Source organism: Thermobia domestica, chromosome 10 (genome assembly GCF_964235325.1).
Source record: "Thermobia domestica chromosome 10, izTheDome1.hap1.1, whole genome shotgun sequence".
NCBI lineage: Eukaryota > Metazoa > Arthropoda > Insecta > Zygentoma > Lepismatidae > Thermobia > Thermobia domestica.
In genome coordinates this window covers 229,531,478-229,558,116 of record NC_137463.1, presented here as the reverse complement: position 1 = coordinate 229,558,116, position 26,639 = coordinate 229,531,478, and the positions used below count along the sequence as shown (strand labels likewise).

Sequence of the window (26,639 nt, the reverse complement as noted above, 5' to 3'; positions counted from 1 at the left end):
TAAGCCTACACCATAATACGACCAAAGGCGGAGTCGATACCACAGACCAAATGACCAGGCACAACACAGTATAGAAAAGCAAACGAATGGCCAGGACCAGTGTTCTACACACTCATTGACACAGCTCGTCTCAATGTTACTACACCATTTTCCGAAGGTAATCCTGGAACACAAAGGAAAATTCCATTTTCTTTGTTTCCTTAGCTGTATAAGTGATCTGAACGGTAATCATGGTAGGCTTAGGCCTCATTTTATTTTTGAATGAATCTTACATGATTATTTATTAAAAAAAAAACTTTAGAAGGCAATAACTCAACTTTGAAGTAATATATATACACACAGGACTTTCAAAATCTTGCTTGCAAGTACTCACCAGCCAAAATATCTACTAGCCAGACCATTTTGCAGTCACAGTGTTTATACAAATAGACAAAAATCACTTTGCGAAACCATAAACTTATCAATACATTTTTTTATTTTGTTTATTGACATGTCTCTTATAAATAAGAAAAGAGTGACATCTGCTATTTATTCTTAAATTCACGTTTATGATTGATCGGACTTTACTCACCAAATGTAAAAGTGTACTCGCCACTGGCAAGCAGGTGAGTGGATTTTTCAAGCCCTGTATATATATATATATATATATATATATACCAGATAAAACAGTATAAGCTTAATTTTTTTTCTACTTATGACACAGGTATAAGTAATCAGTTACACTTTCACTTTTACCCCTGACAAAATATAGATTCATTTTTTTAAAATACATAAATCAATCAGTTTATGTCCTAAAACAACAAAATCAATATCTACAAGCAGGACTGTTCAATCTCTTCCACATGGTGGGATCTCTTTAAGACATCATCCAACGTGACAATTGTCTTTCATCCACCCACCAAACCCCAACCGGGGCAGGACATTTGGGCGCGAGACTTTCGGGCGCAAAGCCGTATATCTAAATAGGTTAATCTACTTAAATAGGGTTATCTATTTCATAAGTAGAACCCGGATATTTACGCACTAAAAGCCTTGAAAATAGGCACTAATCACAAAAACCCTGTCATAAAAAGTAACTGCACAACTTAAAATTAAAACGTTCAGAAAGGACATATTACATTATATATTATAAAGGAAAGAAGTTTACTTTGGGGCGTCACAGGCTGCCTACAGTAAATTTTATTTGCCCTATTCTTCTTATTTCAATTTATAGTTAGTGCCTATTTTTATGAAATTTGAAATAACTTTCTAGTAATACAACAGAGTTTCAACTATCCGGCTTAATGGCCAGATCGAATAACAAAAAAGCATTCAATTAATACTTACTTCCTGAACCACCCATAGCATTAAAAACACCATTTTTATTCCAAAACCAGTTCTTATTCATTTTTTCTGACCTCTTGGTACAAGCCGGTATTTAATAAACATTTTTATGTTTTATATTATGCGTTTTAATAATTTATTATAGAAAAAGAAAGTGCAAAAATGAAAATATGTACAGTATTGTACAAATTTTCAGAAAAATTTTATAATGTTTGACTCAAAAAATCAAGTACACAGTGCAGTATGAATATATAGCCACATCTTTAAAATACGTAAACACTATCGAAAAACGTACGTTTTTTTTATTACACTAATTACATGTCTTTATTACATATGTCTTATTTTATTAAAAAGAAATATTCCTTTAAAACTAAACCGCATAGTATGGGGACCAGATACTCGCGACCCGGATAGTCGAGAGTCTGCGGGAGTTCCTTCTCATTTCTTCTCAACTGGTGAAGACAAGTTGTGAATGATATGCAGAAACTTTGCTAGATGTTATTTTTAGTTTTTGCAAAATTATTTGTGGAAGTTTTTCGAAATTTCCAGCGCTTCGTGTCATATTTTAGTGCCTAAACATCCAAGCTCTAGTTATGAAATACACTACAGCATATGTAGTGTATAGGAAATACACCATAACCTACCTGGATAAAAGGTTTTGCGAACAAATGGCCTTGCGCCCAAATGTCATGGACCCCCGCCTCCGCCCAAACTGCTCCCGTATCTTTTGAACACTTTGCGGCAAGTTGTCTTACATTCAGCAATGTGAAGCAGGAGGAGGCTGTGGCTGACAGTGGACTGCACCAAATGTAATCTTTGGATCATCTCACGATGATGGATTCTCCTGGCCTGACAGTCATCAAATTCCACGAAGCACCTCAAGTAACCCTTTTGTTGATAAATGTTTCTACATGGGCCCAAATCGTGCTTTCCTGGCCACATACCTTGTAACCACTCCGATGGTTAACATTTCTCTTGACATTGTTTTATTATTCAGTTGTACGAAAAACGTGCGTGGAAAAGAGCCACTTCCCAATAGAGATTTCCTTTCGGCAGCACTTCACTAACACCAACACGACATTCTGGCACCTGTAAACTGCGATATCACACTGATAATGACACCGGTTTCATGTTTCTGGTGAAACTACACAGGTGATACCAGCGTTGCCAACAAAACAACCTTCTGTATACCTTAGTGTAAGATCACGAGGGAGGAGGATACTCTTTTAATTTATAAAGGATTATGCGAAAGAAAACAAAGCAATACAAATAACAGTTAATATTTCAATGTGCTTCAATCTCAGATATGATTTCACATTTATCGATAACAACATACTATTAATACATTGTCATTACTTACATTCGTTTTTTTTTTTTCTTTCTTCTTACCTACAAAGCACCTTGTAATGAACGTACAACACAAATATTATAAAATAATCTTTGTTGTAATTTTTCCCAACATAGCAACTGCTTTCTTTGAAGATGAGATAAGTATGCGCTTAACTCCTCTTTAGATGCTATTACTTTACCATGAACTTTTAAAAATAAAGCCAAATATGCTTGTGCTATCTCAAAATCCTTGTTCGTATCTAGCACAAAGTCTATCATCTTTAAGAACTGCAACATTAACGTTATAGAACCACCTGACTCAGGGGACAGAGACTGGATTTCGAAGTCTACAGAGGAAGGTCCAACTCCTTTAAGTTTTTCCATGGGGGATACAAAATCATTCGTTTCTACACTATCTTGTAACATTTTACCGAACACTGTGAAACTCTGAAACTTACTTGGAAGCACACTTTTGGACTGGTCTATGTTTTGGTCATCCTCAATTGGTCTCACATCAAATTTGAGGTTTAAAGAAGGAATTGTAGGAATAAAGAACGGCGCAGATTTTGGTACTTTTGGTGGTTCCTTCGGCTTATTCCTTTTCTTTACGATGTCAATGTTTAATAAATTATGCCACCTAGATGTTGCAAGAGATGAAAGCGTAATAAGATCCTCATCAATCTGTTCGCGAGATTTGAATTCGGGTTCTTCAATCTCCTCTGTTACAGGTTCAGCTTCTGGTGAAACCTCAGCACTTTCATCAAATGTAACCGGAAGATCTAACAAGGGAGCATCAGATGTTGTAGAAATAGGTCGCAGCGACACGTGTGAATAAAGAGTTTTATTCGACCACAAGAAAATGCCAACATTATCGACATGTGCTGTGGCCAAATACTCGCCTGTTGGAGCTAGACTGAGTGATGTACAAGGGGTCCCAATTTGAAACCAATCTATAAGCTGACCTGAAGGTATATCCCACGTTCGAATTGTGCAGTCCATCGATGCGGATATTAACCATCGAGAATCCGGGCTAAACGCCAGATCATTGATTTTGTTTTCATGACCAGAAAGTTTCCTTACAACTTTCCTCGTCTCTTCATCAAGGATAAAAATTTCGAAGTCCTCCATAGCGAATGCTAATAGTGAACTTTCTCTCTGGGAATGTATAAAGGAAATAGATTCCTGCAAACATACTTTACCCAAAAGACTACACTTTTTGAACTGCCAGAACTTCACAACTCCATCACTACCAGCACTTATTACTATCTGATTTAACGAATCCGTCGCAACACCTCTCACATGGCACTTGTGTGCTACAGGATTTCCATATGTACCCCGATGCATGCCTGATTGGATATTAAATCTATCCACATGACCTGAGCTGTATCCAATAATCACAAAGTTACCACAATTCGTCAAGCATAAACACGTTGCTGTCACATTTCCTAAAAAAGGTTTCGTTTCAAACCTTTCATGAAGAAGTTTTAATTCCCCCATCTTTGAGGCATTATATGACCACGTTGTAACAACTCCCAAACCATGGTGAATAGCAGCAATATTATCCCATTCTTTCTCCCGAGTCGTTTCTGAAGTAAATTGTATTATAGGAGGCATAATTAAAGGGTCTTCAATTCTTTTATACTTTTTTGATATTTTTCTATTGTAGGATGCCTGCCCAAGACTTCTGTTGAAAGTTTCTGTGACAGTCGAAAATATTCGCAACGATGAGTCGTTTCCAGCACTCAAAATGTTATGACCGTTGCTACCATGAAAGCGAATCCAAGTCGGTGGAGAACTATGGCCCTCTCTTATTCGAAGTAACCTGCCTCCTCCATCTGAGGTGTCAAATATCCACATCTTCAGGGTATTATCTGCGGAGCTAGTTACCATTAATGGCTCATTTGGTAAACACTGAAGACCTGTGACACCAGTTCCATGGGCATTTCTTAACTGGCTCATCACCATTTTCTTCTCCAAGTCCCAGAACACTATATGACCATTCAAACTACCAGAAACTAGAATTGGAATTCCATCTTTTCTAAATGAAAGTGAGCTCACATAGCCCCAATCCTGCACAAATTTCATGACTGTTTCATCATACTTAAGATTATGCACAACTATCTGTCCATCACCAAGGCCAATAGCCACTACATCAAGAGCAGGAGCTTGTTCTAACACGGTAACAGGTGCTCCCCAACCCTTGAAAGTGTATACATGTTTCATTTTATGAATATTCCACAACTGTAATTCACCTTGAACACTACCAAATAACACTTTGTTAATGTAAGTATGTGGATGAAGAACGGTTGTCACTTTAAACGATTCATTGTCAAACATCATGTCCATGTATATTTCTTCCGATTTGACATTCCATAGTTTCACGTGGCTCTTTTCGTCAACGGACAATAAATGTGGTCCAAACGGTAACATTAAATGAACGGGTGCTTGATGTCCCACGTATGTGTGTTTCAATTCTGAACCCCTTCTCCATGCCCGGATCACGTTTTCGCACGCGGTGTAAATATGAAATGAGTCACCTGCAATACAAGTGATGTCTGAAGGATGTAACCCACTTACACTAAGAAGAGTGAACTTTGCGCAACCGTAAGTATGAAATGATCTTCCGACACAGGTCACAACAAGATTTTCTTTGCGTCTGTGAATGTATCGCACAACGAGGGGAACATGATTACTCACATAGCCCAGAGCTCTGTTCTGCATATAGATTTTGCTTGACCCAGGCATGTTGACTTCTATGTAGTGATTTATACACACACGCACTGATATATAAAATTGCTGCAGATGAAACTTGGACTATTCTCAATCAAAAATCAAGTCTCTGTTGGTTTCCATGACATCGTTTTAGAGATGTATTAGTAGCACCTGGAAAGAAAGGAAACACAGTAATTACTACAGCATTAAGTTAGAAAACTGTCCTTTAATAACATAAATACATACACTCATTACCTTTTCTAACAGAAGCAAGGGGGCTCAGTAGTAGAGCGCTTGCTTCTTGTGTAAATGGTCTTCGATGTGATCCCAGCCCACGTAATTTATGGTGGACAACATTTATTTTTGATTCTTCTTACTTTCGCGGGCCGCGGTGGCTCAGTGGTAGAGCGTTCACCTCTGGTGCTTGGGGTCCCGGGTTCGATCCCAGCCCCGCCAAGTGGACTTTGTGGTGGACAAACACTGTGTGCGTGGGTTTTCTCGGGGTTCTCCCGTTTCCTCCCACTTTCTTCATTCCACTATTTCATTCATCACTCATCATCACCGTCTCCTTTAGCCTAACCGGCATAACCGTGGGACGTAAAACTCAAAGATTTCATTTCATTTCATTTCTTCCTACTTTCGCATTTCATCAATTCTTCATTATCATCCTTTTGTATTAATCATCTGCCTTGTTTAAACCACATAACATTTTCATATAGACTATTCATTTAAACTTAGGAATAGGTCTAAATATTTATTACCCTCACGTATTCCTCAGTTTAAGTTACTATTTATAATTACATGTCAGTTTAGTGCCTTTACTAGTTATTTTTCAAGATCTAAATATTTAATTTCATTTAGACTTATTTCAAAATATTATATCTAAAGTTTCATCCTGCCATGATTCTAAATAACGCAATTTCTTGGAAGCACCATCATAAACAGAAACAAATGAAGCTATTATGATTTCGTTCTCCCACAATTCCCTTGGAAAGAAAACAGCGAGAGGAATTAAAAATTACTCAAATTACTTTCTACCCTTGTCGCAAATAATTACAATTGGCACGACTCTGACATGGTTGGCTAATTCGGTTTTCTTGGAAGCGGGATGGTCTGTGAACCCGCCAATCCGATGAGTTCGGAGCACCGTAAGCAGTATGTCTCACCCTTTCTTAACCTCGGTGTTGTATACAACATAATGATTATAGCTTCCCAAGGTTAAGGGTACTTGCTCTCAATTGCCTACCTCCTACAAAAGAAACTACTGTACTGGACGTTATCTACTGCATTCACTTGAAACTGCATTTACTTATTTTACGTAGTAAATACAAAAGAGACAATATCTCGAAACAATATGATACAAAAATGATAATTCAATGAAGCTTAACGACTCGCTGTATGACCTTTAGGTTAACGGAGAAGGTAATAAATGCAAATGAAATATGATGAAATAATTAACAGATGATGATAAAATGGAATGAAACCAAAACATCTGTACCGTAAAAGCTTATGACAGTGCTATTGAACGACTCAATTTAAATATGCCTTGGTGAAACTACAAAGAATAAGACTACAGAAAACACAAGTCTTGTCATACTAAATTACAGCGACTCACTTTCTTTCAACCCTTCAAATCCAGCTAAAGATTAGTTTTCCAATCATCTTGTACGGTGGAAGTACGTTTATTATCACTGAAGATAAACTTCAGACTATTATATATCAATCTCAATATCTAAATATGTGAAGTCGCATGCAAAATCCCGTATTTCATTTTTTTCTTTGGGGGAGGGGGGAGAGAAGAACATTTTGAGTTAATAAAGTAAGACTAGGGTCGTCACCAGATTAGGTAGGTAAAAGACAACTTAAAAATTTGAAACGTCTTTGCAACTCATACATTTCGGTACGGCTACAACGACTGTATAGGCCTCTACTCAGAACAGTGGACAAGTAACTTTAACGAACTGATGATCTATGTGTCCGTTCTATCTTGGATAGAAATTCCGTATTTGCATCGAAAGTTTCACTTGCAAAAACTTGTAAAGCGGTATACCAGTTGATACCTCTTGTGAAATATTTTTTTTTTTTTCTGGCGACATTCCTGGTCTAATTTCGTTCGTTCAATACGTCATTACCTTAAATTAATAGAATACAGATTTCGGTATATAATTTCCCCTACTTTAATCCTATTACAGGATGAATTACTTAAAATTGAAGAGTCTCACTTCTAAAATTTGCTTGACTGTCATTTTGAACAGAAGCTGTATAAAGATGTCATAGCTACAAGAAAATGTATGCCTTGTGAAATCATTTCAAATTTATTCTGCGACTTATTTCGCTATTCGAAGTTTTTAGGTTCAGCACTTTATCCTCTTATAATGTTCCTTGCCGAATATGGCCAGCCTTTCAAATTAATGGAATACAGGTTTCGACATTTTTCACAATTATCAACTGCTTCTAGGATAAAAGAGTGGACTCAGTCTTATGTGGTGCCAAATAATGATAAACCAAGAATTATGTACGAACAGAATTTTCTTCCTTTTTTTCCACGATAATATCACCACTTATAAGATTAACTAAATCTTTAGGGCAATTCTTCTATTTCCATCTTCACCAGAATTTATTCTATTTCCATCTTCATCAGAATTTATTATATTTCCATCTTCATTAGAATTTATTCTATTTCCATCTTCATAAGAATTTATTCTATTTTCATCTTCATCAGAATTTATTCTATTTCCATCTTCATCAGAATTTATTCTATTTCCATCATCATCAGAATTTATTCTATTTCCATCTTCATTAGAATTTATTCTATTTCCATCTTCACCAGAATTTATTCTATTTCCATCTTCATCAGAATTTATTCTATTTCCATCATCATCAGAATTTATTCTATTTCCATCTTCATTAGAATTTATTCTATTTCCATCTTCACCAGAATTTATTCTATTTCCATCTTCATCAGAATTTATGGAAGAGTCATTCCATGTCAAACCAACACAATGTTCAAACACATTCTATTTTACTTAGCCAGACTTTCATTAAATTTGGTACAGTTTTTGGTAGCACTGCAAAATGACAAACCGTCGTATTTCAGGTAGATATATGTACTGGTTCTGAAATTACAGGCTCGCAAAATTCTCAAAATTTAATTTAAAAAATGCATGAGTGACATTTGCTCGAGTAGCATTTGCGGTTAACTTAAATGGTCTAGGGCATTGGTTATTTTAAAGCTTATCAAAAGAGCTTTCGGATTATATTTTTAAAAATACTATAGATTTTTTAAACATATATATATATATATATATATATATATATATTTTAGAAAATCAAAATTTCGAATTTTTCTCAAAAAGCCATATTTTGAAAATTTTCAAAAACTTATAATGTTGTGATCAGTACAAGGTTTTGAAAAACTCCTGCCATGTGCATCTTTGGAATAGTTTTGTTTTGCATAATCTTACAACTAACTTCACAAATTCAAGTAACAAGAAAACGAAAAATCATTATTTTAATATGCTTGTCTGAATCACGGAGTGTACGGAAGACAATGTGTGAGTCAAATGTTTCAAACTATTTGGTTTGTTAAGCAAAGACGTTACTACAAACCAAAGGTATCTTGAGTAGTCTAGAACAGAACTCTGGGAAGTGTTTACCGAAGCTATTACGTCTTTTTATGAGAATGATGATGTAAGCAAGCCCATGTCTGGGACAAGGATTGTCTATCTATGAAGCATAGTAATGAACAGAAAATTAAAGTTTCTACGAAACTTGTTCTGTGCAGCTTAATGGAGGCATCAGACTATTTTAAGAAAATTATCGTAACATGGTTATCAGTTTTTTTTTTTTTTTTTTTTTTTTTTTTTTTGAATTTACAGAATTCAGGACTAAAAATTGTATCCTAGCAGATCAGAGTTGTATCATCACACTGTATGCGTATGTACCGTTCACCTAGGCCTAAACCTTATGATTAAAAATGGAATGCTCGCTTCCATAATAAATAAACTAAGAACAAAAGCACTGTTTCGCAAAGGTTCTTTGCAATTCACTCACTATCAATAGGTAGTCACATGGGGAATTGTCTATTATGCCTAGGCAACAAGAACCTACTTGAGCAGTCGTTTGATGGAAACGACTTAGGTGCATTTCTGTGGACTGGTGTGACTTAGAAACATTACTGAAATCAATACCTGACTTCATTGACTTCTTTCATGATCAGTTATCTAAATTAGTGCGCCACAACTTTACCAAGAAGCAATGAAGTGCATTTATGAAGAACATTAGAAAGCTTAGAAGAACTAGCTTGTCATTTACTGTGATTTTTCAGAAAATTACACATTTGTGGCATAGGGCGAGACGCAAAGCTATTACTGGACTAGTGAGCAAGCCCCGTTCATCCATTTGTAGTGTACTATAACGGGGAAAGAAAAACAGGGCATGTCAATTATTTCATTAATTTTGGAATCTCTGGAAATGAAATGAAATGAAATCTTGTGAGTTTTACGTCCCACAGTTATGCCGGCTAGGCTAATGCAAACAGTGATGATGAGAAATTAATGAAATGATGGAATGAAGAAAATGGGAGGAAACGGGAGAATATCGAGGAAACCCACGCACACGGTGTTTGTCCACCACAAAGTTCTCTGGGCGCGAGCTAAGATCGAACCGAGGACCCCACACTTTTGGAATATCTACGGCTGTACGCTACTTCCAACATAAACTTATTGTGTTCCTGGAAAACCCATTTAGACTGAAAAATATATACTACTTTTCTGGTGGACCTAGTGCTCAGTACAAGAATGAAAAAAACTTCTTTAAAATACAGTTGATTTTGACATGCGGGCGTAATGGCATTTCGCTGCAACAGCTCATGGAAAAGGAGCTTGTGATAAGGTTTGTGGCATAGTCAAGAGGTTAGCAACCCGAGTAACTCCATTTTCAACTCCGCCTTTGGAAGCAGAAACTCTTGTAGGGACTGATCCCATACCGACCTAAAAATATAACTTTGGAGATACATTCACAACAGTATGATTATTTTTTTACAAATATTTTTTGAAAATTTTCAAGATATGGTTTTTTAAAGAATCAATTCCAAAAATTTGATTTTCTAAGACAATCTTTATACTGTTATATGCCATCCGAGAACTCTTTTCATAAGCACCAAAATGACATCTTAATCAAGGTTCTAGGGCCTTTAGGTCAGGCGCAAATGCATGCAAATGTGCTGATTTGCCATGGAATAATCCGAAAGCGAATACAGCTAGTTATTTTTAAAAAATTAAGAAAAATAAAATAAAATAAAATAAAATAAATAAAAAAAAGCTAAGCTTGTAAAGGAATGTACAAGAGAAATATGGGGAAATTAAAATTTAAAGAAAGAACGAACTACGTACAGAGTTTTACGTTACGGTTATACCCTGTAGGCTAAAAGAGACGGAAAATAAAAGAGAAAGATAATGCAAGAATTGATTGAATAAGAATGTTGCAGAAAATGGGAGAACCGACGAACACAATATTGTCCACCTGAAATTCACATTGATTGGGACCGTACTAGGGACCTCTCGCACTAGAGGTGAGCGCTCTAGCATTGAGCCATTGTGCCTCTTTACGTACAAAAAGGAGAATACATGTTTTATAATGCGTTTCGATATTTAACTTTTTGTGTAAAGTAAATATCCTAATAATTATCTTAGATATTCAATTTCTCAAATGGCCTATCCGGTTGCAATGATGTGAACAGACTTTGAGGGAGATGGCTGAAATTCAGCTTAAATATAGAATATATTATGTAGATTCTATATTCCAAATGCAAATTGTCCTAAAATGGATGGAACATAGTCAAAAATCACGAAACATAAACATTAGTCAATGGAAAATCAATGAAAAAACTGAAGTCGTCCACTTATCTCAAAAACTATAATAAGGAGATGGCTAATTGAAAGCTTATTGCAAAGACATAATAAAGAGCTTAAAAACGATGTACAGCACATAAAGTAAATATGGATAGAACATTGTCAAAAGCCAAGTGTTTAAAGTGAAATCAATAATAATGATAAAGTATATGCATCTTCTTCGAATTACCCAAGCCGCCCGACGCGGAGGTTACGTGCTTGAAATATCTCACATATTGATTTGGAATCTCCAGACTCGATTTGGCACGCAACGTGACTTTTGACCTGATCACGTGACACCGTCTGGTGCTTATGGCAAACCAGATAGGCCCTTTGTAAAAATGACAAATAAGTTCTTAAGTTCATGAAATCCAATATACCATCTTAGTCGTTTCATACAGAATATTTTTTCTACTTAACAATTTTGGAGAAAATTTTAAAAAAATAAATAAAATTTCGACTAAATAAAAAATAAATAATAATTTAATATTAAAAAAGGTATCATCAACTACGGAAGAAAAATTACTATCATTAAATGTTTCTAATAATAAGGTTAACGGCACGAACGTTAATGAAGACCAATTACTTTACGACGTTCATTAGTTGAAATTTCCATTCCTCCTGGACGGGACGTCTCGGTCTCGTTGTCCAACAAGCAGCTAATTCGTCTGCAAATTCTAATTGTTTACTAACTCAAAATACTGGACTGCTCTAAAGAAGCAAGTTAGATTACGAGCCACAATTCTCAAAATACGGTATATGTAAATTTGATAGATTTATGCATTTTAGAAAGGTTTACAGATACAGTATTTCCAAATGTAATTTAGCTTAAAAAAAAAATCTACCCGTGTCTGATTTCATCAGTTCGCTAGAAAATATAGCTTTCTTCTGAAGAAGAAATAAAGGAATCTTTTACGCAAGAATGCAGAAATAAGTAATAGTGTGTACGACTGCAAGAAATTTCATTCACCTAAAAGACACAAAAAATAAATAATAATAGTAATAACTATCATAATAGGTGAGTTTTTCGTTTTACAGTGTGAAACTACGGTAGACTTCCAAACTATGCGAATTCAATACTTAAACTTTGAGTAGTACATCTATAACTACAGGTTGCAATAGAGGAATAAGAACGAAGATAGAACTTGTTCCTCGGACGCTGAATCCGTATCGAAAAGCCATCACTCGCCATCCCTTATTGTTTTGGCTCTATAGGGGTTCACAGTGAAACCGGAAGTGCTAGTTGCAATAAAAAAATAGAATCAGAGATGAAACATTTTCTTGCGGTACTGCATCAATAATAATAATAATAAAACCTGTTTGTCGCTATCTATTTCCGTTTCATCCATTATGTGATCAGTGTTGTAACCGACTAGTAGATTTTCGTCACTTCCAATTTCAACAAACAAAAAGTCATACTTGGGGCACTGAATTTGTGTTAAAGAAAAAGAGTTTTTTAATATTCCTTATCGTTTTCCCTCTACGGAAATAAGTACTGAAACCGGAAGTATTAGTAAATTTCAACCATTTCCGGTTTTAACAGTGTATTGTTGGTGATGACGGTAAGTTTCCTTGAGACAGTTAATCGATTGCAGAAAACAGCTTATTGATATTTATGACTGCTTTTGCTCTATGAAAATGAGCGTTGAAACTTACCACACCCTGGTTGATTTCTACCACTCTCAGTTTGAATAGAGAGTTAACGGAGGAGATGAAACATATTCTTGAGATGCTGAACGGATAGCAGAAAACCACTTCTCGATATCTCTTACCATTTTTGCTCTACGGAAATGAATATTGAAATCGTAAATAATAGTAAATTTCAATTACTTCCGGTTTCTAGTGTGTTACAGGTGCCGACGATATGTAAGATCCAAGAGAGAACCTGTTCCTCCGACGTTGAATCAATACAAAAAGCTATTATTCGCTAACTCTTACTGCTTTTGCTCTATAGACATTAATATTGAAACTATTGAAACCGGAAATGACGTCTATCACTTTCGGTTGCAATAGAGGAACAAAATCAAAGGTGAAACATATTCCTGAAGCACTGAATCCATATCATAAAACTGTCTATCGCTGTTTATTTCCGTTGTATTAATTATGCGGCTTTCTGCAATTGATTCATCAGGCCGCAAAATTTCAAAGTCAGTGTTGTAACTGGAAATCGTAAATTTTCACCATTTACGATTTGAACAGATAGATAATAGTAACCCAAAACTCATTCTGAATTTGTGTCAAAAAACGCTTTTCGTTACCGATTTTGCTCTATGAAAATAAGTATTCAAACCAGAGGTACTAGTACATTTCAACCACTTCCGGTTTTGGTAGACTGTTGCGGATGGTAGTGGTATATTCTCTTGAGATACTGAATTGATTCCAAAAACCGCTTTTCGCTATCTATTACCGTTTTTGTTTCATGGAGACCAATGTTGAAACCTGAAACAGTGGATTTTTACCACTTCCGGTTTGAATAGAGTTGACGGAGGAGATGGAATCTATTCTTGAGACTGAGTCGATTGCAAACACAACATTTCTTGATATCTTTTTCGTTTTTGCTTTATGAAAATCAGTACTGAAGCCGGAAGTACTAGCAAATTTGAACCACTTCTGGTTTTGGTAGAGTATTATGGCTCTCCAACTGAATTTAATCCGCACATTGATTCACTGATGGGAATCATTTCTAAAAATTTTGGCTGAATTAGTGCATTCACAACGTAGTTATAGCGTGTTCAATATAGTCTCTCTGAATATTGAGTATTGACTCAATAGATATGCTAATGTGCAGCTTTGCCAGCAATTTTCGTAAACTCATAAGCACTTCTGAAATAAACTTCTTTGCTAATTAAAATGTATTAATAAATAAATAAAAAGAACCAAGTAACTGTATTCTAAAATCCTTTAATTTATGAGATTAGCTACCGTCATTTAATGCAGGAGATTTACATTTAAAAAAAGTGGGAACAAAGATGGAAAAAAGATTGGAATTATGTGGGCATCGAAAATGAATTTACCACTGCATTTTATTTATTTATTTCATCTTAGAACTTTCATTTTAAATGTTCATAAAATCTTAATTTTCTAATTTTCTGACTTTTTAACGGTTTTCACAAATTCCCTGACTTCTCTTAGTTTTCCAGGTTTGTCGCCACCCTGTGCAGCCATTTGAATTGCAAGTTTACAACCTGGGCAGTAAGTTGCATGTGTGTATGACAATGTTCATTGGGTGGGAAATATATGTGAAGTTTCATATGAACAACAAGATGCCCTTGTAAGCTTTATGCACTCTCATGGTCCTGCTCGCTCCTTATATTGGCCAAGTGTTCAATATACTTATTGGATTCCAGAGCAACATATATGTATGATTACTACCCACATCACCCACAGAAAGACAATACATTTATCCAGAATCTATCCACATCAGGATTGCAGCCACATTTAGCCAAAACTGGTACTGATTGTTCAGTACCGTATATTGCAAATTTCGCACACTTACTATGTATGTTTGTATTTATTGGCTTGAAATTAATATGTATATTTGTCGTTATGTATAAATGGAAGCATACAAACCATTTTCGATGATCTTGCGTCGCACTATACTTAATGAGCACAAAAACCTCAGTTATACAAATTTTCACCAAGAATCAGAAGTACTATTTTTCGGAACAACTTTTTTTATTCATTAAGACAAAGGGTTCTAAAATTAAATGATATATCTTCTAAAGTTTGAAGGATACTCTCTCCAGCTGTCGCAAGAAAAATAAGATTGGAGAGGACACAGTTGAGATGTTGCAATTCAAATTATACTCAAAAATTTGCATCTACAAAATTTTAACCAACTTTGTAAGTGCATATCTTTGATCTAGCTGGACAATGACAACTGAATTTACTTTACACATCGACAACAATTATCATGTCTCCAAGTTTTGATTGAATTGGTGCACCCACAACGTAGTTACAGTGTGTTCAATGTGAGCTCCCTGAATTGCGCAAAGATTTTTTTTTTTTTTTTTTTGCCAATTTTTAGTGTTTTATCTATACTGAGGTACGCTTAAACGGCCAATTAGTAACATATTCTGAATCAGTGTCAAAAGTTGTCCAACTATGAAAAAGACCAGGTATTTATGTTTACTACAACTTTCAAAAACGCTGGGAAAACTTACCACTTTTGCACCTTCGCACGCAAAGCAGAGGTGAGTGGTCTCTATTTGAAAGGCTATAAACATCCAACAAAAGATATTCAACTGACATATGCCACATAACCATCAAAGACAATATAGAATCTTCCCGCCAAACTTCAGTAACTTTAGAAATGGTCCAACTAAAACCATAAAAGATATTCAACTGACATATGCCACATAACCATCAAAGACAATATAGAATCTTCCCGCCAAACTTCAGTAACTTTAGAAATGGTCCAACTAAAACCATAAAAGATATTCAACTGACATATGCCACATAACCATCAAAGACAACATAGAATCTTCCCGCCAAACTTCAGTAACTTTAGAAATGGTCGAACTAAAACCAACTAAAACCATAAGTCAGAAATTTCGGACTTAAAGTGCTGAAGTTATTCCCTTCTTAAATGTAAGACTTAAAAAAGTGGTTCAAGAAGTACGTCGGACTAATATTCGGACTAAACGAATATGCAACCTGAGAGTGGTTTGCGATGTTGTAGAAAAATAATACCCCAACACGCGTAACAAAGAAAACAATATTTGCTCTCTTTTTCATATACAAATTTGTGCGTTAAAATACATACATTGAAGGAATATCAATGTTCTTTAGAGGTACGTTAGTATTTTCGTTGGTAACAAATATACTTAATAGGCTTCCCAACTATGATATGCATAAATGTCGGAAGTCTGGCTTTATCTATCCGTTCGTTGACAGTTACTAGAGTGAGAACGGTTAAGAGGTATCGAGATGCGATTCTTTGCTATCGATTCAGCGTTTCAAGAATAGTTTCATCTCCTGTGTTAACTTACTATTAAAACCGGAAGCGGTTCAAATGTTATTTCCTGTTTGAACGTTTATCGCCACAGAACGATAACAATAACAGACAGCGAGAAGTTATTTTTCGCTAACGATTCAGTGTCTTAAGGGTATTCCGAACACTCTACCTAAACCGAAAGTTGTTCAAATTTTATATTACTTCCAGTTTCAACACTGATTTCTACAGAGCAAAAACCGCAAAAGATATCGAGATGCGGCTTTCTGCAATTGGTTCATCAGGCCGCAAAATTTCAAAGTCAGATGCATTCGCCAATCCAAAAATGATGTTCGCCAGTATCTCTCATGTACAAATTATGAGAGGTCCTCCCCCTCCCTCAACGGCCTTTGGTTTGACAAAGAATGAGATTACATCTCTGGCGCTGACGTGCTAGGAGGCAAACCATTTCGATTGAGAGTAGGGAAGGAGGGGCAAATTACAACGTTGTGAAGATCTCATTTTCCGTTATGAAGACTTCACATTCCATGTTTTCTCTCACTCAGTGACAATTATTTTCGTCGAAACTGAAACTGCACAGCACTGTGAGTTTAGGCAGAAAACATTGCTGCGCAGCCCTGTGAGTTTAGACAGAAACTATTCCTACTGACCACTGGTCACCAGTTCTAAATTTCTAGTCGCCATGGCGACCTAGCGATCGGAAATTTTGTGCCCTGGATTCATTGTCCCAAGAACAGGTTCTATCTTCTTCATTAACCCTCTATTCAAAAAGAAAATGGTTTAAATGAACAAAAACCAGTTTCCACATTAGACAAGAGCGAAGTGGTCTCCTCCAAACATTTCACGGTAACAAGAGAACATACCATCACAACCTACAACACTCTACTCAAACCGGAAGTGGTTGAAATTTACTATTACTTCCGTTTTCAATACTGATCTCCACAGAGCAAAACGATAAGAGATATTAAGAAGCATTTTTCTACAATTAATTCAGATTCCTACGAATAGGTTCTGCTTTCTCCACTAATCTACTGAATCGGAAGTGGTAAAAATTAACCATTTGCAGTTTCAACAATTATCGTTATAGAACAGCAACGGTAATAGACAGCGGCAAGAGGTTCCCTGCAGTCGATTTAGGGTTTCAAGAGAACTTAACATCACAACCCGCAACTCTCTACCAAAACCGGAAGTGGTTAAAATTTACTATTACTACCGGTTTCAGTAGTGATTTCCGTAGAGTAAAAACGGTACGAGATATCGAGTTTTTTGCAACCAATTCAACTTTCCAAGAGTAGGTACTATCTCCTTTCTTAACCATCTATTTAATCCGGAATTCGTTCAAATTAACGAAAACAGTAAGGGATAGCGAGTAATGGCTTCTTTGATATTGATTCAATTTCGATGAACAGGTTCTATCTTTGATCTTATTCATTTATTGCACCCAGAAGTTGTAGATATACTATTTCAAATTTGAGTATTGAATTCTCATAGTTTGGAAGTTTACCGTAGTTTCACATTGTGAAACGAAACTCACTTGCTCTTTATTAAAATGATGAACAGAGACACTAATTCTGTTGATGGCATCTGTAAGGTTTTTACTGGACAGTTTGTCATTTAATCTGTGGGCTTGTTCATCAGGAAAGTTACTTACATTAAGATGGAATCACTTTATTTGTGTAGAAAAATTTCCTATGTCAATTTCTTTGTGAAAGAAGTGACGAGACGAGAACACTTGCACTAAAAGTGCAAATTGTGTTTATGAAGTAATTCGATGCTAATGTGAATAACATTCCTGGTGAACAAGGCCACAGTTTAAGTGGGGCGAAATCGTCCAGTAAAAATTTACAGAAGCAATCAACGGAATTAGGTATTTCCATTCAATTTGATTACAGATACATCGGTATCAGTCTTTAATACTTATTTTTCCTACTTTGTATACGTTCGTGATGGTAATCATGCATTATGTATCATAATGAGTATGTTGGGGAGACGTTTTATTTCAATTTCTAGGAATAGCTTCTAAAACATCCTTTTGCCTATACTATTTTGTTTCACACACGCGTTCTTCCATTATCAATTACTCAATCTCACTTGCAGACTTTCCACATTGTGATTCCACTCTAAAGTGAATCTGCACTTTGGCCTTTTTGTTCTTTATATGAGACACTTGAATATAAACTTCAATAACTCAATCCACCTGGAGATGCAATGGCGTGATTGTACTATAGACAATTTATCAATTTATTAACGCGGTGGTACAATCACAAGAAAAATTCGTATACAGACCTCACACGCTTTTTTGTAAATATTTCGGAAACAGCCAACGAATTTAAATTCAGGTTTGTCATAGCGACAATAGTTCTGGTTATACTACTTAAAACTGTATTTCGACTGGTGAGCTCATTTTCGCTCAGGATAATGTAAGGAGCATTTATTTTTATATTAATGAATGTATATCGCTTAACATATATTTTACTTTTTAGCAAAGAGTCTTTGTCGCAGATTTAAGTTTGAAAGACATAATCATAAGGGGAAAAAATGCTTCTGGCTACGAAAATAAGCAGTATATAACACGAGAGGAAATAAATTGCAACCTTACGCAATATTTCGCAGAATACCAGCATTCGCTACAATGAACGTTAAAAAAATGAAAATTCCTTCGTTGATTATCTCTATACCTTATGTAAAAATTTGCATTCAAATAATACACATTTAGAATATGAGGAGTTGAAACGGGCGCAACGCGTATGCCAGCAGAAACAATATCATTCTGGAAAGATTGTCCCTAATGAATTAGAAACTCTACTCGATTCGTGTCTTTTCCCTTTTAAAAGGTACACTCATTTCCAAACTGATTGTCGCATATCTATAACTGTATTCTTGTAAGAATATAATTTGATAATAATTTTGCAGGGTACATTTAATACTGATACTATGTGTATAATCGGGAAATGTATATGTGTGGTAAATTTCATAGGAAAAGAATTATAAATACGAAATTTACAATGAGTAAAACAAAATGTTAAATGGACAAGAACGTTTTATTGTCCTTATTTACTACTCTTTTGACATGAAATTTGCCACGTACATGTCTTTGCCGATTATACAGATACTAACATTATAAGAAATACCGGGCGAATTCGTTATCAAATTATATTCCTACAACAACATATTTATAGACACGCGACAATAATTTTGCACATAAGTGTACCTCACGATTAAATACAAATTATGTGCAGTTTAACCCTTTAAAAGTCAACGAATTTTCAAAAAGGACAAACTGCGAATTTTACTTACGAGGTTTCTGCTCGTACCATAATTATTATCATGATTCGCACATCATTGTTTTTGCCAAATGAAGCAGGCTTCCGAATGATACCATACGTATATATCACGATCCATATGGAAAATTTTCCTGACAAAAGGACTTTTTTTTTCCCCTCGGGGAAGGCTTTCCTCTCAAGGGCTTAAAGTCAGGCACAGGAATGAAAGGTATCCCGGAAAGGACTACATACCCTAAGAAATATATTTACGAAGCTTCACAGAAATAAGTGGCTTTTATCAGCAGATGTGAGCGGAAACTACCCTAAGCTAACGTAGAAATATCTCACATTTTCGGAATATATTCCAAATAGGCTTAGTAAGTATAAAGATATAGGATTTTTTTTTTTAAGCCATGGATAAAATTTGTTATAGCTAATACGACTTGGGAGAGAGATGGATGAGAACAGTGAGCGTTTATATATGTAAACGGTAGCCCATAACCTTTTATTGGACGGGGAAAAAAAAAAAGGAAGAAGCACGTACGATGTACATAATTAAGGTCATTAAAATAGCTAATATTATCCGACTGTGAACGTAAAACTTTACTCCTAGTTGGCGATGTTTATTACCTTCCCCGTAAAAGAATATAAAATATCCGGACTTCACTGCTCCATTTCCTTCGCATCTAACTTCCCGAGCTTTTACTAGATCTAATTTGTATTTCTCTAACTCACTAGTTACGTATTTTAACGAGCGTGCCCTATAAAGATTTTTTATATCCATGTTCCAAATCCCATGTCCATTTTACTTTGGTAAAGTAGTGCTAAGTTATCAGTCCTGGTCCGAGGCCTTTGTGAATGATTCTGAACAAGTGCCTGTTTTACGGCATGAACTTACAAGACTCTTGCTAATCTCCCAAGCTGGAGGATCATCCCTTGTCGTTTGTCCGCGACTGCTTATTCATACATTTGCAGCTAACCTCTGTATGTAGAGGCCTTCTCCTCGACTCGCAACTTGGGGACGCGCTGCTATGGTGATAGGAACCCACATTAACAGAATACGAGCCAGTAAAGTACTAAGTTTCAATTTTTTGTAAAGAACTTTTAATTTGTGGTGGTCCTGTGGTTCCTTTGTTTCATTTATACCCACAAGTAAAGTCGGTAATATATGGATTGTAAAGTATTTGATAACAATTAAACTACTATATAGTACTGCATAGCAATACTTATGGAGGCTATCATTTAAAATGAGCATTATTCTATTAAGCCCTGCCAAGTTTTTAACATGACAATAGTTAGTTTCAGCTTGGTCTCTTTCACTTACTTAATATATAGGTTGGCTAAAATCTAGGAGAGCCCCTCCAGTTTTCCTATGAACGAAATTCATGTAATACTATGTATTCACAATGTAAATTACTTCGCACTACCATCGGGTGTAGATTGACTTTAGAAGAGCACAGTATAACCACAGCGTGTGCACATATGGTATAAAAATTGCAGGGCACAAAACAGGAAAACAGGAATTTTGGCAGAAAAACTGTGTAAACTAGTCAAACAGCAGCCAAAGAGGGATTCTATACCACTAGCATGGCAAGTCTCAGTAGAAAATAAGAAATATGTAGCTCCTGTAGTATCTGATAGTAGAAATATCACAAACAGGAGCCTTGATATTCAGTTCAGTTCAGTAAATGCACACCGTATTGGTGTAGGGTTAGATTATGTGGATAGAATTAGTTTGGTACAGAGGTCAAATGGTTTAAACCCGAAAGCAGATGATAGTAGCATATGTGATAGCAGATTATGATGATATAGGGTCAGGCCAAATTAGCAGTAACGTTAGTAAAGTTAGTAATGTTAGTGAACCAAATTATGAAAACAAGTTATTGCAGCCACGCACAGAAAACAATCGAGTAGATGACGTAACTGCAGGAAATGACCTAAAGGTAGAACGACGGAAGAGAACGCGAAAAGTGTTATCAAGTGATTTTTTAAGGTAGAGGATACTGGCACTACTAAATGTTCAAACACTTGTGAAACGCTAACTAATTCAATATTTACGCATGACAGAAAAAAGAAAAAAACTTAAGCAAGAAACAAAATACTCAACATGTATCAGTAAGTGGCATTAATATTTTTCACCAAAATGTTCAAGGTCTCAATAACGTAAAAATTAACATGCTAGAAGTACTACTTTCCACTGAATTAGATAATATACATGTAATCTGTTTAACAGAACACTGGCTAAAATCAGATGAAACAGAATATTATAAAATCCATAGCTATAATTAGGAGAGTGCTACTGTAGAACGGGTACCCAAAGAGGGGGAAGGGGGGTTCGATCTATATCAAAACAAGATGAGAAACAAATATATATAAAAATTTTACTTATCTCAGCACCGAAAAAGACTTTGAGTTCTGTATAATGGAGTCAAAACAAACTATTTATCACTTGTATTTACAGAACCCCGAATAGCAATATTAAGGTACTAGCACGCAATTTAGATGAGACACTGAAAAAATTAACTACTCCTACTAATAAAGTAGAGGTAATAGGTGAATATAAATTTTTTGTCAAATGAAATCGATAATAACGTACAGATTCTTATTGATTCATACAACTTAAAGTCAATAGTTAAGGAATCCACCAGAATAACACAGACAACAAAGAGCGCAATAGACCGAATGCTGCTAAACAAAGATGTTTTATAATTTTCCGTGAAACATTATAATACTGGATTTTTCAACCATGAAGTCCAAATTTTTACTATCCTAAACGTAACCATTAGCAATATTAACAGAATACCGAAAATTATCAGTAAAAGAAATTTTAGCGAAGACAATGTGAATTACTTTAACTATCTCTTAAGCGGTGAAACATAGGAGGATATCTATAAACAAACTACAGTAGAAAAGGCCTGGGAATATTTTAATATATACAGCTATTTCTATAATGCAGCATTCCCAACAATCAATTATAAAATTTACACACATAAGACAAAGTAGTGGATAACCTCAGGAATAAACAAATCCAGCAAAACAATTAGAGAGTTGACACAAAGAGTTAAACAAGAGTTATCAAACCCGGAACTTAATAGATATTAGGCGAATTACAAGCGCATATACAGAAGTGTAATAAAAATGACAAAAAGAATGACAAACAAATAGATCAAAAACACTTTGGAAAATAGTAAAGAGTGAAACAAAAGTACAACCTCTTCTAGGGAGATATGAAACATTGAACTGAATCACGAAGACACTAAAATAACTGACCCAGTATTAGTTGCTAATATTATGAACAACTATTTTACTGAAATCGGAAATAAAAGTGTAACGGGTAATAACTTCGAAATAAAATCTCCTGAAGATAGGATACAAAAAACAACGTTCCTTCAGCCAGTAATAACTAACGAAGTTGTCCAAATAATGTCAAAGTAAAAAGACAAATGGTCCGTAGGTTTTGATGACATTCCAATGGTAATACTGAAGAAAAGTTATGCTCATACACAGGAACTGCTGATCTATCTTATAAATCTTTCCTTTTCATCAGGGCAGTTCCCTCAAAAATTAAAGTTTGCACGAATTAAGCCAATTCATAAAAAGATGATAGGCATAAGGTAGAAAACTATAGCCCTATAGCCTTACTTTCGCCTTTCGCAAAAATCATTGAATCAACTATGCAAAAACGTATAATAAGCTTCGTAGAAAAATATAATATAATAGACATTGCTCAAAATAGTTTCCAACGCAAGAAGTCAACTGAGACGGCAATATTTAATTATCTCGATTATATCCGTGATGCACTAGATGACAGGAAAAAAACGCACTGGCATTTTTCTAGACTTAACTAAGGCATTCGACCTTGTTTCGCATCAAATACTCCTCAAACAATATCGGTGTAAGAGGAGTTGTAAATAAATGGATTCAAAGCTATTTAGAAGGTAGAAATCAAATCGTAGTAATTGATCACACGGATCAGCGAGGTGCAAATTCTAAATATACCTGCGACATCAAGCCAATAAAATGCGGAGTGCCACAAGGCTTGATTTTAGGGCCTACTCTCTTTATAATTTTCATCAATGATCTTCCAACTTACATAAAACCAGCCAAACCAAGCATATTTGCAGACGATACAGTCTAGCCATTACTGAATACACTGACAGTACAAGTTAGTGTCAAACAAACAATAGAATTAAACGCATGGCTTGAAAAATAATAATTAAAATTAAATATCGAGAAAACTACAGTAATAAACTTCCACCATTCTCGAGATACAAATGTAAATAATCCAATCATATCTATTAGAAATAAGTGTAAAGATAACGTTAAAGCAAAGACATTTCTAGGACTCAGGGTAAGTAATACACTAACGTGGGATAGGCACGTATCTGTACTCCAAAAGAAATTTTGTAAGATGCACTATGCCTTAAAAAGTGTGAAAACTTCATTTAACCTATCAACATTAAAAGTAATTTATCACAGTCAGTTTGAGAATCTACTTACCTATGGAACAGTACACTGCGGAAACGCAGCAGAAAGTAGGACAATTCTCAGAATTCAAAAAAGGGTACTGAGAACAATGAAAGGTACAAAATCAAGATTATCATGCAAAAAAAAAAAAAAAAAAAAAAAAAAAAATATTCCCAGAGCTTAAAATTCTCCCACTGCCTTGTCTTTATATATTACGATGTCTTTATAAGAAAATACCTTAAACCTTACCTTATAACGCAACCTTACCGTATAAAAATACCTTATAATGCAACAGTGACATTGATACATACAATACTAGAAACAAAAGCGATCTTGCAATTCCCACTTATAACACAGCACTTTACCAAAAAGTCCCAACATATACAGGAATACCAATTTATAACAGCTTACCCATCAACATAAGAAACTAAAAATCTGATCACCTTTTTAAACAAAGACTAACAAAGTACCTACAAGAGCACTGCTTTTGTATGAATCAATACGAAGGTAAGACTTATTTATTTTATTATTACATGAATATGTATATGTATTAATCAAATATTTTCAGTACATGATTACTGAATACTAAATGAAGATAGCGTAAAAAAAAAAAAAAAAAAAAAGAAAAACCTACAGATTCTCGCATTATGAATAAAACCGAGTAAATGAATGGATAAGGTGTGGTATAAACATGTAGTATGTTGTAAGACTAATATGATATTTAAGAAACTATTGTAGTAGACTATTATTTAGAGCTTAATATCATTTGAACTGTTCTATACCGCATGTACAAACGTACAATACTGTGGTCTCTGGAACTCAAAAGAAATAAGTAAATAAATTAAAAACAAAACAACTTGTGCTAGGCGACCACTAAAAACACGAATGCTATCAAACCGAGTCAGAGCAGAAGTGCACCATGAAAGGGGAAGCGGTAGCGACGGGGTACGTCCGTAGGCGCATCAGCGACGGTGAGTACACGCATAAATGAGGATAGTGGACATACACTTTCTCCTTCATTTCTGTAGGCATCCACGAAACTTAACAGTGGTATATCGCAATCTCCACGCTGGACTACGATACCGTCAGTTTTTCCCCATAATTCTTGGCGATACTGCAATGTACATCTATTACTAGGCTTTCTCCATACGCTCAGTTAGTATGGTATGTTAACTGTTATTAGCACACAAAACAAAACACTATCTTCGTCATTAGAAACATCTGATACTGTTATACACAAAAGCAACACTCTACAGGGGACGAGGAAGTATTATTTCCTGCCCGGTAAATTTCTTTCTTTTTTTTTTTTTTTTTTTTTAAATATATATATAAAACTGGAGGGGCTGTCCTTTAGCAGGTCCCATACATTTGGCCCTGTGGGGCTTTCGGAACTTAGCCCTTGCAGTGTACCACAGTAAAGAACACATGTTTTCTCTGTACCTGTACCAAATGTGAGTCATGATTTGTCACTAGGTGCATATCTTCGGCCTGCTGATGAGCCTAGTCACCAAAACAATAGGGCAGATGGTTCTACCAAACATAATTTATAGGCAAAATACGATGTGAAACTTTTTTTTTTCTTACCTAGAAGGAATGAGAGAGTGAATCCTAATTACTGCTAGTGCACATCGTATTGAAATTAATTTCGAGTGATAGTGAAAGTATTGTATGTGTTAAGTGAACTCTTCCACTATCCTCATTTATGTATATAGCCTAGTCACCAACGTGCTTGCTTCCTAGATCGGTCCTGTTGCGCTCCTGCCCTGACTAGCTTAGATAGCATTCGTGCTTTTTAGTGGCCATCTAGCACAAGTTGGCTTGTGTTTTATGCACTGTAGTTTTTATGACAAATGTTCACAGTATATTTATACTGAGCTCTCCTGAAATCAATCTGCAAGTAGTAATGGAGCTTCTCATTTAGTACATGCTCTGTTAAAAGAAATACAAAGCTCTAACCTAACCTGAAAATGTAAGAAATGTGTCAAAATTTGATAGAATCGTATCCTCGAGTAATGCCATGCAATATACTGCGATAAGTGAACGAAATAATACTTCACAATTTAAACTAGCCTAAACTAGTTGATAAGTCATTACTGTCATGTTGAAAGTTGGCGGGTTTAACTAAATAACACCCCAAGAAAAAAAAGAAAAACCTACTAACAGAATTTCAATTTGTCAATTATTACTTCTAATGCTATCTTCAACCTTAACTTGCACTTACTTTACTGCTCACTAATTTAATTCTTACCTCGAGACTTGCAAAGAATATTTGGTAACTTCTCTCCAACAGTAATCTATGTTGTCATCTTATCATTATCAAATATGATATTCATACTTAACTTCTCTGTATGCAAAAGTATATAGATAAATATGTACATATACCAAAGTAAAAAGTTTGTTTTTAATCCCTCACTTATCTCCCACGTTTTCCTCCATGCTTCAAAACTAACGCGATTCGCTCTTCACTTGTTAAATTTTATGCATCTTTGATAATCCAGGCTTTTTTCTTCTTCTTTTCTGCATAAAAGTAATTCCCCAGGCAATAAACATTGGACAATCTTTTATTTTCTAGGTAATTTGTTGTAGATTAATATTCCTGTATACTTAAGGCCTTTCTGGTATCTTGTACTGTGTGTGGGAATAACAAAATCTTTTTTCCTTCTTGTATTGTAGGTATGCACGTCATTATTGCACTTTAGT

General features: G+C 35.2%; 1 protein-coding gene across 1 annotated transcript; it reads right to left on the bottom strand.

Moving 5' to 3' along the window:
- Window positions 1-2,587: 2,587 nt before the first annotated feature.
- Window positions 2,588-26,413, bottom strand: LOC145663041 (WD repeat-containing protein 36). The gene is made up of 2 exons (XM_081729192.1): window positions 26,188-26,413; window positions 2,588-5,535 (listed from the first exon to the last, which is right to left on the bottom strand). The coding sequence occupies exon 2, from the start codon at window positions 5,395-5,397 to the stop codon at window positions 2,713-2,715; it is 2,685 nt and encodes an 894-aa protein (XP_081585318.1). The 5' UTR covers window positions 5,398-5,535; window positions 26,188-26,413; the 3' UTR covers window positions 2,588-2,712.
- Between the last annotated feature and the right edge of the window lie 226 nt (window positions 26,414-26,639).

Bases quoted from the DNA above. Each gene is read 5' to 3' on its own strand.
- LOC145663041 (XM_081729192.1), bottom strand. From the start codon at position 5,397: ATGCCTGGGTCAAGCAAAATCTATATGCAGAACAGAGCTCTGGGCTAT.